Source organism: Ylistrum balloti, unplaced genomic scaffold (assembly GCF_031769215.1).
Source record: "Ylistrum balloti isolate Yb309-2 unplaced genomic scaffold, AGI_CSIRO_Ybal_v1 Utg369868, whole genome shotgun sequence".
NCBI classification, from domain to species: Eukaryota; Metazoa; Mollusca; class Bivalvia; order Pectinida; family Pectinidae; genus Ylistrum; species Ylistrum balloti.
Window position 1 is genome coordinate 621482 of NW_026782012.1, and position 18556 is coordinate 640037.

Here is an 18556-nt window from a genome sequence, read left to right on the forward strand (position 1 = left end):
CACTTACACAGTAGAATCTACAGAGAAATGAGACAATAACGTTACTACAACCAAGGCCTTTATATAGTTCAAAATGAAATTCGTTACCGTGCCACATTCAAGATGGTCGACATGGCCACCAACTTCAAAATTTTGTTACCGATATTTCTACTGGTACACAGATATACATGAAACCTGTTAATACTGCATGCAAAATAAAAATTATCTCGTTATTCCGAGTTACGTTATCTCGTTTTTCAGTAACACGTTAAAACGAAGTAACGTAACTCGTAATAACGAGACCATTTTTAATGGTATTTATCGGCTTACACATTGTTCATTCGGCGATTCCGGGTAGTATACAGAGCCAAACGACCTAGTTCAGAATATAACTCAAAAGAAGGTGTACTCTTTTTAATATTCAAGATTTTGTTCAAAAGAAATCGGTGTGTACTTTTTCTATCTGATCAGCTGGGAGAAAACCCTAGACTTCACAGCTATGATTAATTTCGTAAGTACGCCTAGGCTACAGATCAGCTCACACGATACTCTTCAGTGAGCATATATACTTGCGTGCAGTTGAACTGATCACGTGATGTGTTTACGATCAGTCAATCATGTATAATAGTTGTGTAGTAAACACATGCACTTTTAGATATCTTAAAAATAACTTTTATGTAAGGAAGTTTGTTATTTTCAACGCCTCTGGATCTGCTAAGGATCGGAAGTGAGCGCAAATGACTTGGTTTTAACTATGGACCGATTCAGCTAGATATGTAACAGTTACAACTATATACATATTAGAATATTTGGATTTGCCACAAAGTCCCAACCCAAGGTCAATATAATTGTTGATATATATATATATATATGTATGGACCGTGGGTTGGGAATGCGTGACAAGTCCCCCATACCCCCGCCCCCTCCTCTCTCTCTCTCTCTATATATATATATATATAAATATCTCGATTTTATTTGCCATGTCAAGTGTTTGATTTCTTTATATACGATAAACAAAGTTTTTATCTTTTTTAACTTTATATCTATATATATGTAAGGACCGTGGTTTGGGACTTAATTTCAGGTCCCTGTGGATATTTTTATTCAATTCAATTCTTTTATTACTCTTGACATTACGACATATCAGTCAAATAATAAAATGAAATAAATTAAACAGTTTACAGCCTGCATGGTGTATACAAAACATATAGACCATATTGATATACTTTTAAGGACAATCGCGGTTTATAGAAAAACAAAAACAGGGGTAATTACTATTTTCATTCATTAATGATGTATTCCTGACCAAACACAGTTATTCATTCGCAGCTTTAATTGAAATATCATAACCCATCATTAACATATAACTCGAATATTACTTTGAGCGATCTGACAAGTAGATGAAGTGGTTGATCGGAGCCTGATAACATCGACATTACCTTCACTTTTCGGAGTTCGAAACTGTTTTATCAGAGGTAGAATATATTTCACTGTCAAATAGTACTTGTACGGTGTTTTATTTTTTTTCTTTTTTTTTTTAAAAGAATTTGCGTTTTATATTTTGAGCTCCTGTCTGAGACCATCTCTGAGTGGTGCTGTTAAACTCAAAAGGGATAAGAAAATACATCCGCAACGAATTTTTTCTATCTTTACACCTGTACTAAGGCTATTATTTGATATCACTGTTTATAGATCTGACGGCGGTTACACGTATGGGGAAATGACACTGATTAACACAGTAATATAACCCAGGATAGTCTGTGTAACTAACAAAAATATTTTTAAAAATCACTACTAAAGCATGACGACAAATATCACGCGAGTCGAGTTATCGTATGGTGTGGGTACTTTAAACATATATATGACACATATTAGTCTTATTCTCACGAGATAGGACGGTAATGTTTAAACTTAGCGTGTAAGTTAAGGTCGTAAAACGTTTTGAGACGACCCCTACAGAGCTGCAGATAACCAGAGACGACATCCGAGGTCATGAAACCGGAAGTGTGACAGTTTACCAAAGATCAAAGTTTTAATCGTCTTCTACATCTAAATGTGGATGAAGTGAAATTTACCATGGAATGAAGAAAAATTACACGTCACATGCTTTGATATTTATTACAAATTTGATCTTTTAAAGATATTTATATAATTCGCCGATTATCGAACAAGAGACTGAGGGGGCGTTTCCGCATCACACTGTACAGAGAGACGGAGGATAAATGTTACTGCATATATTTGCTATTTATGGATTCTAACTTTGTGCCGATAAAAACAGACGTTTTTAAACTGAATAACGCATGGATATGAATATCGACAAATATTTGGATTTGTGCTGCACTTGAATCTGAAGGAGATCGATCTTTGAGTAAGTATTAAACAAATTATCAGTTTATCTATACATTGTCTCATACTTAGGTTTATTCGGGTATGCGATCTAACAAGGGCAAACGTTATCGATTCTTTAATTTCCAGATCATGTTAAAAAGTGTATTTGGAATATAAGGATGCACAATGAAAGTAGATCTTTCATTTTGTTGTGATATTTATGTTACTAAGTGATGAATTCAACAGGCGTGTCAAACACTCATATAGGACCTTGGACAAATATTTCTGATTGTCTTGGAGAACCCCGTTAGTTACCAGGAAAATTTCTAGCGGTGTCAATCAAGGGGCTCAGTCTAGATATTTTAACATTTCGTTTTCAATGGATATAAATGAAACAAGAAAAGCAAATATTAAAAAACAACAACTCGTAATTCAATGATTTGTTAGTAAAGGCAGGTCGGACCTGCCTGTCTGCAACTGTTTCTTTCACCAGGAAATGTTTAAGTCTAGATAGTCCAGCAATAACTGGACAGATGTCTGCGTAACATGAGTGTTGACATAAAATGAAATTCATTAAACGAATTCAAATGTTGATTTGTCACGACTCTTTCGCCGGCGAGTGGCATAGCAAAATATTTAACGGGTTTAATATATTCCATGTCACATCGACACGAGTGTAAGATTCTATTTATCATATTTCTGAAAAACAAACAAAAAATAATTAAGTTTCGTTTAAAGACAATACTTATTTCGACTTGGACGGTATATTATCACTATCGCAATATTCAAGTGACGTCATGCCGGCATGACTTATTCATGACGTCATAATAGTGTTATTACACGTGTATCCAACAATTAATTCAAGACATGACACAACATGTCAGTTATGTGATGATGTCAATATTAACTACATGTAGACACTTTCGAGGATGTGTGTAAATGTTCTAGATTGGAAACAAGCTTACCTGAATCTCGATTTTATATATTAAACTTTAAGCATACCAGTCCTGTAATACATCAGATCAGTCATTCTCGGATCACTATCGGTCCATGTGAGGACGATAACACAGTTAAAGGTAACAATAGGGTATTGTCCGAGTGAAGATAACAAACACCTTGTAGCGTTATTACATATTAAAAAAACTGTTTACAATGTCACTATACGTACAGACACTATAAATATAGACACAGGAGTCTATATTCACGTAAGTTGATAAATTGATCAAGAACCTGAGGATCACATAATATCGGATGAAATCTTTGATAGGTTGGGTAATTATCACAGATTCTATTCTTCAATATACAGATTTTTGACTCCTATCATCTGTACACATACGGAATGAATGATCTGGTTGTACTTTTTCCCATTCTGATTGATATGTGCTGTTCACTTTTCAGTGACCAATGCCTCTTGTCATTTGGACAATCCTTATTTAATAAAGATAGAATACTCTGATAGTACTAACAGATGATACGACTGATCAGATCAGTCAGGGGCTTGCAGTGATAGACATTGGATACTAAGTAAACAAACACACGATCACATTTCAGTAACTCATTGGTAAGCTTGTTTATTTACTTCTCGTTGCCTCTGTAGCTGACCACTCTGTGTACTGGCAGGAATCAGTGACACAATGTGCATGTTCATATAATATATTAAAATTTAAAAAAAAAACTTATTTAGTGAAGCTTATGTAAAATTGTAATATTTTTTGTGAGTCAGGAAAAATTGTAATTTTTTTTGTGAGTCAGGACTCTAATGAGCCGGAAGTTTGGTTAAGTTTTTATTTTATTTTCTGCGTCGCTTTTAGAAATTTTGTATTTTCTTTCTTTCTTTCTTTCCAGAGATGTTTAAAAAAATCCTTACAGTGTACATCTGTAACATAACTTAAGAAGAAGGTGAATGCCGCATTCCGCATGATCACTAAACAATGCAAGGGTCATAATACAAAATCTGTCTTTTAAAACCGTCGTATATTGTATCAAAATGTTGTGAGTTGTGTTCAAATTAGTTATTTTTGTTTTCAGAAATGAACGACTGGAACACTTCATCTCCACCCAACAGTAGACCCGGAAGTAGTGGCGGTGGCGTTGGTGGAGGCGGAAGTAAAGCGAAACAAATAAAACTGGTGTTGCTAGGGGAATCGGGCGTAGGAAAGTCTAGCATAGCCCTGAGATTTGTACGTGGAGAGTTCAACGAGAACGGGGAGACAACTATTGGGGGTCAGTGAAAAAATATGTTCATGTTGTAAATATAAACTGATCCAAGCAATGACGAAAAGACCATAGGTTTATGAAAGTTATGTTATTGAATCCACAAATCAATGTAACATTAATTAAGTTTTACAGGAATACATGAATGAGAGAGAGAGAGAGACTGGCGTTTTTTTTGTAATTAGAGACAATGTAAAAAAAATATTAGATTTATATTGACAATTCATCTCACATGTCAAAGAACAAACGATTTCTTTATGTCATATTAAAATTTTTCTTTTGGAAAGAAAATGGAAAAATACCATATGATATCCCTTAGTAAAAGTCGACAGGGGCGTTTGCTCCGAGAAGTTTGGAGCTGAGAGTAAGGATCTGTCCTTTTCCGATTAGATGCTCAACGTTTCCTTGGGTCAGGTTATTATGAAGCCTAGGATACTCCCCACCATCCACTTCCTTATTTTGGAACGTAATGGCCTTGTTCCGGTTATGACAGAGCCTGGGACACTCCCCACCATCTTTTTTGGAGCTTTAAAGGCCTTGGTTCTGTTTTAACTGAGCCTAACACACTCCCACCGTCCACCCTTTTGTATATTTCTTATATCGGGTCCATAAAGTCGTATGTGTTGGTAAGCACTCATTTGCATACATGGTACACAGTTTCACTTGAAATCCAACGCACCTAGAAAAACCAACCAGTTGAGAGGTATTCGTGTTTAAAATAGCAAATTACGTTGCAATATTTTCACAAAAAAGTTTAAATATTATGAGATTTTGAAGCTATTGGGTTCATTTGCAACTAGATTTATTTCTACGGGATACCATGGGTTATGTCCCCTTAGCGCTTATCGAGTCGTAAGCTCGTGAGCGCACAGGTAGAATTGGGTCAGTCATGGATGAGTGATTTTATCAGATTTAGACTCGGAGAACCTTGCAGCCATGGTTATATAGAGTCAAGGAGACGAGAAACCTTCATCATCATCACCTACATAGCGGTTACACATCTACAACTCCGTAATAGTACGCTACATAACATGTCGATTTAGAATTTGAATCCGTGACAGCATAAATATTAATGCTCAAAATCACAAACAAATATAACCACTTTAAATGATTATTATAAAAATCAGAGTGTTACAATTCAGTTCAACAATATCTTATGAATAAAAACCTCATATTTTATCATGTGAGTGCAGATGGTCAGTTATTTCGTAGAACGCGCCAGTAAAACCCCAACTGAGAAGTCACGTGGTTTACCTGGACATGGGCTAATTTCTCATCGTCTGACTCTATGTCCTATATGATTGCACATTACTACAGTCAATATACGAAGAAGTCAGCTGATTTGGTCGCGGACGTATGATAAGCACCCCTGAATTTGGTTTTGAACAAATAAGACTGCGAAAAGATCTAGAATTTGAAAATATATTTGAATAGAAAAAATATATATTACAGTAGCAATTAAAACTTGAAGATTAACAACTCTTAATCAAATATCGGATTGGACGTGATCAACAACATCTACCGTTAACTATCACACTAAGGAAAGGAGGACAATGATTAGAAAGTGATAAACAACATTTTTAAAAGACATTTTTTCTCTACGTTGGCAATGATTCTATCTTGTATAAATACATAGTAGAGAGCAAATCTCGAATTCATTGAACTCGAACATTTTATTTATGATTTATATTATAAACAGCGATCATGTTCTTAATTTTCAAGCAACAAGTCCGTGATGCTTTTGCAAGTCCAATATAATGATATACAATGTGCTAAATGTGATACTAGCCCGCCAACATAATTAAATCTTTTAACCGAGTCTTGAAAGTCAACTATGTAAGGTAAAACAGAAACGTATTTCTACTTTTCTTAGTTGTTTCAATTGCTTGAAAATACATTTTGTATCTATTTTGATATTTGATTATTATGATTGTGAAGTAAAATGCTAATTATAACGTATACATTATATTTTCTGTACTATGATTGTATTGTGAGAGTGATAGAGGGGTGGGGGTGTTATAAACAGTAGTTATGTATGTAGGTGACAGTTACTTAAGGCATGACTAATTCCATAACTTTAGGTCACTAAGGAATTCCTCTCAAAAAAAAAAAGTTTTCTTTTAATAAAATGAAGACATGTAATGAATCAAATTCTGCTGTTTGATTCAGCTCTGATAATTTCTTATATTTGTACTCTAGCCGCATACTTGACGAAGACTATCAACTGTCAGGGTTGTCCTATAAAGTTCGATATCTGGGACACTGCTGGTCAGGAGAGATATCACAGCCTCGCTCCAATGTACTACAGGGGCGCTCCCGCTGCCGTCGTCGTGTATGACGTCACCAGCGTAGTAGGTGTTTGCTTTTTCTCATATCAAAACCAGTGTTCCTGGGCTTATTGATTGATTCGTCAATTATTGTTTTTTATCCTGTTAATTCTGTATTGTCAGCTGCATTGTTGTCTTTAGCCCAATTGAATGATAATTTTAAAAAATCATTTGACATGTGTGAAGGTTTTTATATCAGCATTAAAAATTGCATTTCTCGATTCCCAGTCAAGCATTTTCCGTTGGGATAAATGCGTTTAATTCAGCACATAGAAAAGATATTTCATGCAGTTAATCTTGACATGTTTCAACAGAATTCCTTCAACAAAGCCATACTTTGGGTAAAAGAACTTCTACAGCAAGCCAACGCCATGATGGTGATCGTTTTGGCGGGAAACAAAGCCGACATGGTAACGGAAACGAAAAGTACAAATGAGGTAAGTGTATAATGATGAATAATGATAATGATAACGTACTCGATCTCATAGGCGAGCGGAAATTGATTGGAATTCGATAGCACTTGCGATTCCAGGGGTTTTGAAAGGGGACAGGTTCAAAAACATGCTTACCAGAAAGACCCATTCCCGGAAAAAAGGGGACATGGGTTGTGGAGTATAGCATGTTCCTGGTTTGGCGAGAAAAGTCTATATCCTGTGGTTAAGCCGAGGTAAAGCCCGGTAGAGGGAAAGAAGAAAGTTACTGTATCCATATAGCCCTTGCCCACCCACCCCTTACCCTTTTCCCAGGAACTAACTAAATATATCGATTTTTATCGGTATATGATTTTTACAACATAGGCTTCGATCAGGAGAGAACGTGTCATACGTTCGGTGACAAACTCCATCCAGCTGTCATCTTAGCTTAGGCTGACACCAATGACTGAAACAGAGCTAGGCGAAGTTAAAACTGAGGAATAATCGAGATAAACCTTTATTTTTATATAGAGTTGATAAAGTGCAGATACTATATTCTGTTGACACGGATGATCAATTTTCTACACTGTCCTGTGTACTTGTTCATGCTATTTTACTTTCGTGTAAATGAAGTTAATATGCTGCAGTGAATCAATAACATTTCAATCGTCTGTATAATACAGTAAACACAGTAAGTAATGAAATCTAAGTATACAAACAAACACGGATATGGAACTACTTTCGATTTATCTACATATTGTCTTCCCTTATACTCTCTGGATCAGGTCAAGTACATCATCCTTTACTTCCAATAGGGGCCCTGATGCACGCGAGACTGATTAAATAATATACTAAGGTTTGCAAAAGTTATTTCACATTAAATGAATTTTACGGTTTTTAATGGAGAGTTGACAGAAGCAGGCTTTTTATGATCCCAATATGGCTGATAGTATAATTATTATAAGAGTCGCTTCGGGATTTTGAACATCTCAAGCTGAGACTAAGATCCATCACACGATTTCCGGTACGTCCTGAGACTGAGATCTATCACATGATTTCCGGTAAGTCCTTAGACTGAGATATATCACATGATTTCCGGTACGTCCTGAGATCTATCACACGATTTCCGGAACGTCCTTAGACTGAGATCTTTCACACGATTTCCGGTACGTCCTGAGACTGAGATCTATCACATGACTTCCGGTACGTCCTGAGACTGAGATTTATCACACGATTTCCGGTACGTCCTGAGACTGAGATCTATCACACGATTTCCGGTACGTCCTGAGTCTGAGATCTATCACATAATTTTCGGTACGTCCGGAGACTGAGATCTATCACACGATTTCCGGTACGTCCTGAGTCATGGAATAGATAACATCAACATCAAATATAGCTAGAATGCTGAACAAAATCTACTTACACGATTCAACGTACGAAGTTTTTATTATTGGAAACTTAAGGGATTTCTAACTTGACCCGAATCCGTGGCTGAGGTTCGCTGGTTACACACACCTTGGTCATAATAATGAATGCTTTATCTATATCATTGCACCGATACATTTAGAAATAAATATCGTTTTTATTGTTTGTCAAAATAATCTTTCTGATATATGGTGAGTCACTGAAGCCATATTTACGTTACTATATCTACCAAGTGTACCGTAGGGTCCCCACATCGCAAGTAACATATTTTCAAAACGATCAAAATAGCTACAGTAAAGCGGACAGTGATGTAAATCTAAGTATCTATTAGCGTTTCATTGCGTTTACGGTGGTATAAATGCAACTGGATAGACATTCAAATATGCAGCACATTAGAATATGCCAGTATCCCATTGCGTTCATTCTCCCGTGAACAATACATATATCTACATTGTTTTCACCGCATTGTATCTCATTGGCTCCATAAAATCTTGTTGATAGTGGCATGTCATCTACAAGTTTATCAGCTTCTTACTAAAACCATTACCTTGAATATATCGACATCTTTATACTCAAAGCCATTAAAACTCTGTTTGCGCTGCTTAGTAAAAATCTAAACCAATTTGTCCATCGGTCTATACTTTATCGTCACACAGTGAAACAGATAATGACGAAAAAACAGATATATTTCGACAAGCTCCTAATATAAACTATTCTTTTGTTCAAAGTCGACATTAGTATCATCAGTGCTGTGTTTAGTTTTGGTTTCACCTATAGGATTGAAGTCTAAAAGTCATTACCGATAAACCAGAATATTCCTGAAACAAACCATAGCCTTGTTTATTAAAGGACATGTGGTGTTATGGTTAGTTTCGGTTTCGTTTACAAAATACTTGATTCTTATTCGTTTGAAGTGTTGGAAATCTCATTTTATATTGTAATAGATGATATTTTACTGTAAGTCAAAGTCATGTTGTATTTCTTTAATCTTCTGTTCAATGATGGCAACAGGTTCAATCTTTACTATTTCCTCTGTTTTTTTCTTTTAACAGGAAGCTCGTAAATTTGCTGCCGAAAATAAGCTTATTTTTGCTGAAACGTCCGCAAAAACGGGGATGAATGTGGATGATATATTCTCACAGATAGGTAAGTGATAAGTACGAGAAAATAGTATTCACGTTTTCAGACCCCAATGGGTAGGCGGTAGATTGCACCTGATGTCACCAATGAATAGCTGTAAGAGACGATCTAGTTTACTGTAAAAGGCGATCTAGTTTACTGTAAAAGGCGATCTAGTTTACTGTAAAAGGCGATCTAGTTTACTGTAAAAGACGATCTAGTTTACTGTAAGAGACGATCTAGTTTACTGTAAGAGACGATCTAGTTTACTGTAAAAGGCGATCTAGTTTACTGTAAAAGGCGATCTAGTTTACTGTAAAAGACGATCTAGTTTACTGTATAAAGCGATCTATATTACTGTAAAAGGCAATCTAGTTTACTGTAAAAGGCGATCTAATTTACTGTAAGAGGCGATCTAGTTAACTGTACAGTGACACGTGTAGAATGGTAGTTGATGCTCTGTGCTGGGCATTCACTCGTTAATTAACTGTTTCATGCTCAGTGTTATTACAATTTCACCGGACGTCATGTCACCATAGTTCAGTGTGATAACACTTAAAAGGCAAAAATGAATTACCCCCACGACATCGTTCCCTTATGGCCTTAGCTGTTGCAGGGACGTAAATCTTCTACCGAACAATCGTTAACAATGTTTTGTCAGTAAAGTTTGGACAGTTAGATGACATCGCTTCGTAAATGTAGGAGGTGTTTACAGTAACTATCTTTGTCCGTTGATATCTTGAACCAGGATGGATATGGGGAAAATATGGCCTAAGCTGTTGCAGGGACGTAAATCTTCTACCGAACAATCGTTAACAATGTTTTGTCAGTAAAGTTTGGACAGTTAGATGACATCGCTTCGTAAATGTAGGAGGTGTTTACAGTAACTATCTTTGTCCGTTGATATCTTGAACCAGGATGGATATGGGGAATATGAATTTCAAGATATTGATGAAAATACTATTGGAATGATACTACAGACAACAGACGAATGCTTTCTCAGTTGGATTGTACGAAAGATATACAATAAGATCAAGATAAAGTGAAGCCAAATAATGAATTCAACTACGTCATGCAGCTGTTTCGTCATTCACGGCCTCTTCAGTGGTGTTAATCAACCTAATTCGAAAGCTACAAATATAAAGGGCGACAGAGGGGAACCAAAATTAAACGGAAGAAATGTTACGATGAAGTTGAGTTTTAAGGAAGAAATACCAACATATCAACATTTTTTTTTTATCCAAATTCAAACAATGATGAGACGAGGGTACATACGAACAAAAGAATGCTTTATTTAGAGACTTAAAAAAATACAACTATAATACATTAAATATTAAAGAATTGGTAGTGCATTCTGCTTTTGTGTCGATCCTCGTTAGTTTGCCTGATGGTTACGTTGTTGTATAAACTTTGTTCTCATTCGAGCACGTGACGTCATTTACTTATATTGATCAAGATTTACATGGCGGGTATCGTCGATGAAGAAGACGCTTACTCATCCGTGACCATTGGTCTTATTCTCCTTGTACTTTTTCAAGAGTCTCCATGTAAATCTTTATTCTTACACATTTTGCCCTAGTTTTATTGAATTTGAGTTTGGATTAGGCATATGTTGACATATTGGTATTTTTTTGTTATTTTATTCATAACGCACAAAGAAGTTTACTATTACTTCTTCAGGAAACCTGTCAATTGTTCTGCATTGTGAAATAAAAATAGAATGTTATGTTGTGATCAGGATGACAAACCTAAACATAGTGATCTACTGAAGTATGTGGATGTGAAGCTAGACATATGATTTATGTACTTAATCCTTTTCTTCCAATAAGTGGATTGTTTTCAGTAGCCACGTAGAATTTATACATACCCTAGACATTTTGTCCCGAAAGGTAAAACCCATGCTAATATACAACAGGGCTTGAAACTTCACAAGAATCCTTCTAAAGTGCGTTGAATCTTGAAGCCACTATATAAATTTTAGGAACATATTTTGGTTGCAGTATTTTTTGTTTGAAACTATATCTGATGTAATGTGCAAGAAAGAATTTAAGTTACCTTATTTTAGCTAAACTATAATAAACTTCTGACATTAGCAACAAGGACAAATATACCATCAGTATTTTTATTTATACTAAAGTGGCAGGAAAATAAACCCAGGCGTTCCGGAAAAGTAAGCATTTTCACTTTCATCGACAAAACAACTCGTGCAACAACATGGCGCTTCGACAGATGCAGCTTGAGGATGTTTTAGATCTTTACTTTAAGAAATTGTTCTAATTATAGGGTTGCTGTACCCGATTAATTTTTTACCTTTCTTTCGATCACTTTGGACTTTCCTCAATCCCCTCCTAGGCTTCAAATCTTAGGACTTTAGCAGCACTGATGAATCCGAGAAGTACGAAACATCTGTATGATGCAATTTAATTCATTGTTTGGCGCTACTTTTCTAACTCTAAATCATTAAAATGTGCTATTATCTTGTGTGACTTTTGTACCATCTTTATGATGGTGTTAATTATATCTTTGATATATGAAGTCCCATTCAAGAAACTATCAACAATTAACATCGCTCACTAATATGCTCTTTTGTACAGGAAATGTTATAGCGAGGCAGCAAGCACCGGTTAGTGATCGTGAGGGGCGTGGCAACGTGAAGCTCACCAATAAGAAAGAATCCAAGGAGAAGGGATGTTGCTGACGTCAACAGCACCAAGCACTCAGCTTTTGAACTCCAGTCTAATATTAAAGAAAATAACTGTGCAAAGCACTTTCAATGAATCTGAATCAAATCGGTTCATAAAAAATGATACAGAGGGCTTGTTTCATTCTTCTGTATCAGATTTAGAGAAGGTCACCGCGAAATTTGACCTAAATCACATCCTGTCACCTATTCAAAGCAGTTTCATTTCCTTTTTTGTTTGTTTTTTCCTGTTTTTGTTTTTGTTCTGTTTTTAACTAGATTATGAAGGATATGTTGATAACGATAAAATCACACTTTTAAATAAAATTTTAGGTTTGGACATAATTAAGTAAATCAATATTTACGCTTAACAATTTAATATTTGTCCGGAAAGGAAATTTATGTATTTCTATATCCATCAAAAGTTCTTGAACTATTTTAGTTTAATGATGCGTGTATTGTACATAATAGTTTTAGGAAATACAATATGTAATACTACCTTTTAAGATAACGATTATGACGTCATTCAAACATTTTTATGATGACATCAGCAATTTAGAAATGGTTCATAGACCAGAGAGTTCTATAGAACGTAAACTTAAGGTAATTATACTTGATGGTGACATCAGATAAAAATATCGGATGGAACAAACTAAATGACGGTACAGCCTTAAATGCCTTGTCCTTGTAGGGTCACATTGGGACTTTACTACTTCCGCAAATAAGTTATGATAAATGCCTGCAGGTTTGGGCTAAGTTTGGTAGGTGTCACAGAAAAAAAACATTGTTTGAAGATTTTGACTGAAAATAAAGAATTGTAAATAATAAGTCAACGTAGCGATGTAAGTGGTATTTTTTTTCATTGAATTTATTCCCTTTTTTATTTATGCTGTAGACTTAGTCAATTCCAAAGCCTTATATAAAGTCAGTAGGTCTGGATTTGATGTAATAGATTGATCATTTGGTAGACAAATATGCTATAGTTCACATTAAATTTCGGTTAATGAGGGATTTACACTGAAGTGAGTAATGAGGGATTTACACTGAGGCGAGTAACGAGGGATTTATACTGAAGTGAGTAATGAGGGATTTACACTGAAGCGAGTAATGAGGAATTTACACTGAAGTGAGTAATGAGGGATTTACACTGAAGTGAGTAATGAGGAATTTACACTGGTGCGAGTAATGAGGGATTTACACTGAAATGAGTAATGAGGAATTTACACTGGTGCGAGTAATGAGGAATTTACACTGAAGTGAGTAATGAGGGATTTACACTGAAGTGAGTAATGAGGAATTTACACTGAAGTGAGTAATGAGGGATTTACACTGAAGTGATTAATGAGGAATTTACACTGGTGCGAGTAATGAGGAATTTACACTGAAGTGAGTAATGAGGAATTTTTATACTGAAGTGAGTAATGAGGAATTTACACTGAAGTGAGTAATGAGGAATTTACACTGAAGTGAGTAATGAGGGATTTACACTGAAGTGAGTAATGAGGAATTTGCACTGAAGCGAGTAATGAGGGATTTACAATGAAGTGAGTAATGAGGAATTTACACTGAAGCGAGGGATTTACACTGAAGTGAGTAATGAGGAATTTACACTGAAGTGAGTAATGAGGGATTTACACTGAAGTGAGTAATGAGGAATTTACACTGAAGTGAGTAATGAGGAATTTACACTGAAGTGAGTAATGAGGGATTTACACTGAAGCGAGTAATGAGGAATTTACACTGAAGCGAGTAATGAGGGATTTACACTGAAGTGAGTAATGAGGGATTTACACTGAAGTGAGTAATGAGGAATTTACACTGAAGTGAGTAATGAGGGATTTACACTGATGTGAGTAATGAGGAATTTACACTGAAGCGAGTAACGAGGGATTTACACTGAAGTGAGTAATGAGGGATTTACACTGAAGTGAGTAATGAGGGATTTACACTGAAGCGAGTAATTAGGGATTTACACTGAAGCGATTGTGAATGGTGTGAAATATAAAGTAATGTTTCACCATGTTTGTAAAAAATTATTTATCATACTGAAAAATATTAAAATCTTTATTAAGACATATGTAAAACAATTCAAGGGATTATTTTTTCATGTTATGAATTTCATGGTTTTGTTTTAAGCTTATATTTTGATTCTATATGAACCACGTGTAATACTCATATCCTGAAACAACTTAGTATCACAAGCATGTCATCATATTATATTGTACATTGTGTATGTAGGGTACTCATTAGAATAAAGATGTTACATTATTGGGCGTGTATTATATTTCACTCCGTATCTATGGTAACTACCAAATTCACACATTTTCCATTTTAGGCCATTTTAGGATACCAACATGTCAACATTAATACAAACCAAACTCAACTTCAATAAAACTAGGGCAAAATGTGACCAAAAGAAAGATTTACACAGAGACTGTTGAAAAAATTACAAGGCAAGGTGTTCGGACAACCGCCAGATAAATGTTGGTCAATCCAAGTATATTATGTCAATTATATCGCGCAAAGAAATAGAATGTTTCTCAGTGAAATCACCGAAGCCACCGTAAGACTAGGCTCAAAAGTTTCATCATTCTGTATGTTTTTACACGCTGTGTCACGGGGTTTCCGTCAGTTGACGACTTATTTCACGAAAACCGTGATAATGGGAATAAGTTTTTAAATATCGAATCAACAGCGACATGTCAACACCATAGAAACTTCCTTAACAAGAGAACGTTCTCTCAGTCTAGAAAGAAACAAATGTTATTATTGAAGAATTGTTTTTTAGAAGAAGTTGTTGAAGATTGGTCAAAAGCTCTTTTGAGTTCCTAATGTCCACATACTATTCATTCTACTTCTTGAGTAAACAGTATCACTTATCTAAATTAAATTACTTTAACTTGAATTGTTTCATTTTTCATTGTACAGTTTTATCTTTTTGATGATTAGAAAAATATTTTAATGAGATGTAAATTAGGAAACTATATCTGTCACCAAGTTCTTAGTAACGTTTCATTGATAACATTTGACGGAATGAGAAAGCACCAGTGCATTTAAATCTCGTATGGAGCCTAAAGGTAACTTTTTCCCCCTCAAATATCTTGATGATAGTGTTCTTTCTCGTTGGAAAACCATGACCTTAAGGAAGATATATGTTTCTTTAATGGGTCTCGTTTATTAGGTTCAGCATTTATACAACTCTAGTATACTTGGTACGTTTTCATATATAGTCAATATACCTCCAACAGCAATATCATAACCGTTAGTTAATCTGCCACATGCAATTGATGTGTTGTAGGATATATCGCAGAGAGTAAAAATACATTTTAAATGCACACTCCGAACGTATTGCGGAATTAACAATATACATATAACAATATATGTGGTATAGAGAAACAGTTACTGTTAGGCCCCCATACCAGGTTTAAAAAGCGACCTCTGCCCCATCACACCGTCAAGTGTTAGCAAAAGGAACAGGAAGCAGAAACTAAAATAAGAATTGTACAATGACACAGGGATTTTAGCGCCCAAAAATGTTTTATTTGTTCTTTAAAAGGCGGATCTTTGTCCCGTTTTCTCTTCTTTTCCCTAGTTTTGCACTTAGTTATATGAAATTTAAAAATTCCTTATAATAAATAGCGACAATGATCTCGTCAAACCCAAGATGGTCGACTATCATCCATTTGTTTAATTAGTCCAAAAATCATAAGGGTCAACTAAGAACCAAGAGGAATTTACAAATGAAATTAAAAAAAAAAATCATCCAGTACGTAGAAATAGCGACAACAGACTATTATGCAAAAATCTAAGATGGCCATGTTGTTTCCGGATAACTCCGAAATTGAGCCAATACACAACCAGGGACCAAGGGAACCTACATATAAAATTCTAGAACGATCAATCCGGAAAATAGCAATTACACACTGTTACTGTCAAAATCCGAGATCGACGCCTGTCAACCATGTCATTTCCGGATTAGTGAGAAAATAAGACATTACACGAATTGTTTATAGACGGACAACGTAACACGTACACAGCGCACGAGTTAATTATCTCGTGTGTTTGAGTTAATATCTCGTAGCACAAGTTAATCCTCTCACGAGTACCAATGGTATTGATGCCTTGTGCAAGAATTTTTACATAACGCAAAAGACGGAATATTTTATGATAGGGACGTCATACACTGAAACACACCACTTTCTATCTACAATACATGGTAAAAGTATGTCGCTGTGACATTTGAAAAGGATCCAGAATGTACTGGACTCGGTGCGCGATTTAAAATTCCGGATTTTACTCCGCCGTCTCGTCATTTAGTAGTAGTGTGATAGTTCCTGTGTTATAGTTATCGTTTGGACGACGGAGTTGTTGTGCACAATTATTCAATAATTTCATTGTTTTTTGCCGTAAAAAAGCAAAATCTTCTTACCATCAATTGGCAACGATTTGGCAACAAAAGTAGAAAATTATCTCAAGGCACATACGCGTCGCACAACGTTTGTTTCGAAATAGTGCATTGTGTAAATTTAGGGCTTGGTGAATCATGAATAAAACGCCAATGGTTAACTATACTGTAGTCCACGTTTATCATATTGAAACTGGAAGGCAGTACACTGAATGAAATAGGACTACTTAAACGTGGAAATTTTCCAGACATAGCTGATGTAGTTAGCTTTATCAAAAATAAACTGAGGACATCTAGTCAGCTGCATGACTATATATAGATTGATGCATCTGAAATGTATTCAATCGGGATTAGTTGTTAGGAAGGAAGTCGTAACAACTCTTCCACAAACACGTGACCCCGATGAAGTATCCTTAAGAAGGTAAAGAAAGCTGAAGGGAAGAGATTAGATGCCAAGAGGACCAAAGTTCGTATGGCATTTTCTCTCATACGACAAGCTAAAGTCCTATGGAATATGCATAAATGGGCGTATCGATGGGTATTCTCGTCATATTATCTGAATGGAAGTGAATAAGACAATGATCCAGGCGTAATCGGTTCGTATTTTGCAAGAGCTGTATTGGATAATGGTTGTATACCAACATTGCATGAGAACAGAAAATTTTCTTGTAGCAGACATGCAAAGTACCTTTACAAGAGGAAACTGCAGTTTTATGTATGGTGCGAGTCAACATAACCAATGCCTAGATGCATGGTGGTGTATTCTACAGAGAAAGAATGGTCCTATTAGTGAACCAAACAACAGAAAGCGACATACCCGTGATCGATGTACTGAGGTTGAATTTAACTTAATATCTATAGTAGGAAACATTGGTCCTTCAGTAATGTTACTCCTCATAATATTTTTTCTGTACAAAAAATAGAGATAGAAAAAAATCTATAAAGATTATCCGCATTCCTACTCAGGTTAATGTATATAGACAATTTCTATGAATTAAATATTAATTAATTTATTTTGAAGAAATCTATTTATCTTTTTGACCAGCATTTTATATTTATAAGGCAAAATATCATCTGAATTTAATTGAATTTTTACCTAGAATAGCCTGGTTTTACAAATCGGTAATTGTTGATGACATAACTGCAATTGTAATTGATTAAGAATGAAACAGTTACTAAATATTTCCGTTTTCTTCTGTATAGTATCTAGAAAAAACTATAAAACGCTTACATGTATCAGGTGTGTGTAAGAGGAAAGAGGGTAAAATGAGATAGAAGGGGCTTCTTATGCCTCAGCCGGGGACTGAATAAAAACGAAAGTTGAGAAACTATGACTAAATTACATTACAAAGGCATGAAGAAGTGAATAAATTCAAACTTCTTTTTTATTAAGACGAGTGTTTTATCAAATCAAATTGTGTTTTAACTTGGAAACCCTATTATAGGAAGTATCAAACACATCATGTCACGAAATAACTATTGACATACTGTGTCATCGAAATTGAAACAACGGAAGGTGATGACTACACGAATATGCAGCACGAAAACAAACGAATTTCTTCAAGCAGAGAAGCGATATTTATCCAAACCATACATTTTATATATTTTGTTTGGTTTGACTTTCATTCCTTCCGATAACAGTATATTTTCTGATATACATTCTATG

At 35.2% G+C, this 18556-nt stretch overlaps 1 protein-coding gene across 1 annotated transcript; it reads left to right on the plus strand.

Moving 5' to 3' along the window:
• The first annotated feature begins 2151 nt into the window (after positions 1-2151).
• Positions 2152-12612, plus strand: LOC132545943 (uncharacterized). The gene is made up of 6 exons (XM_060209625.1): positions 2152-2347; positions 4336-4530; positions 6721-6872; positions 7163-7285; positions 9739-9832; positions 12400-12612. The coding sequence occupies exons 2-6, from the start codon at positions 4338-4340 to the stop codon at positions 12501-12503; spliced, it is 666 nt and encodes a 221-aa protein (XP_060065608.1). The 5' UTR covers positions 2152-2347; positions 4336-4337; the 3' UTR covers positions 12504-12612.
• Positions 12613-18556: the final 5944 nt, after the last annotated feature.

Excerpts from the sequence above, each read along its gene's own strand:
- LOC132545943 (XM_060209625.1), top strand. The coding sequence starts at position 4,338 with ATGAACGACTGGAACACTTCATCTCCACCCAACAGTAGACCCGGAAGT. Across the intron at positions 4,531-6,720 it reads CGGGGAGACAACTATTGGGG|CCGCATACTTGACGAAGACT; the intron begins GTCAGTGAAAAA and ends TTTGTACTCTAG. Across the intron at positions 7,286-9,738 it reads AAACGAAAAGTACAAATGAG|GAAGCTCGTAAATTTGCTGC; the intron begins GTAAGTGTATAA and ends TTCTTTTAACAG.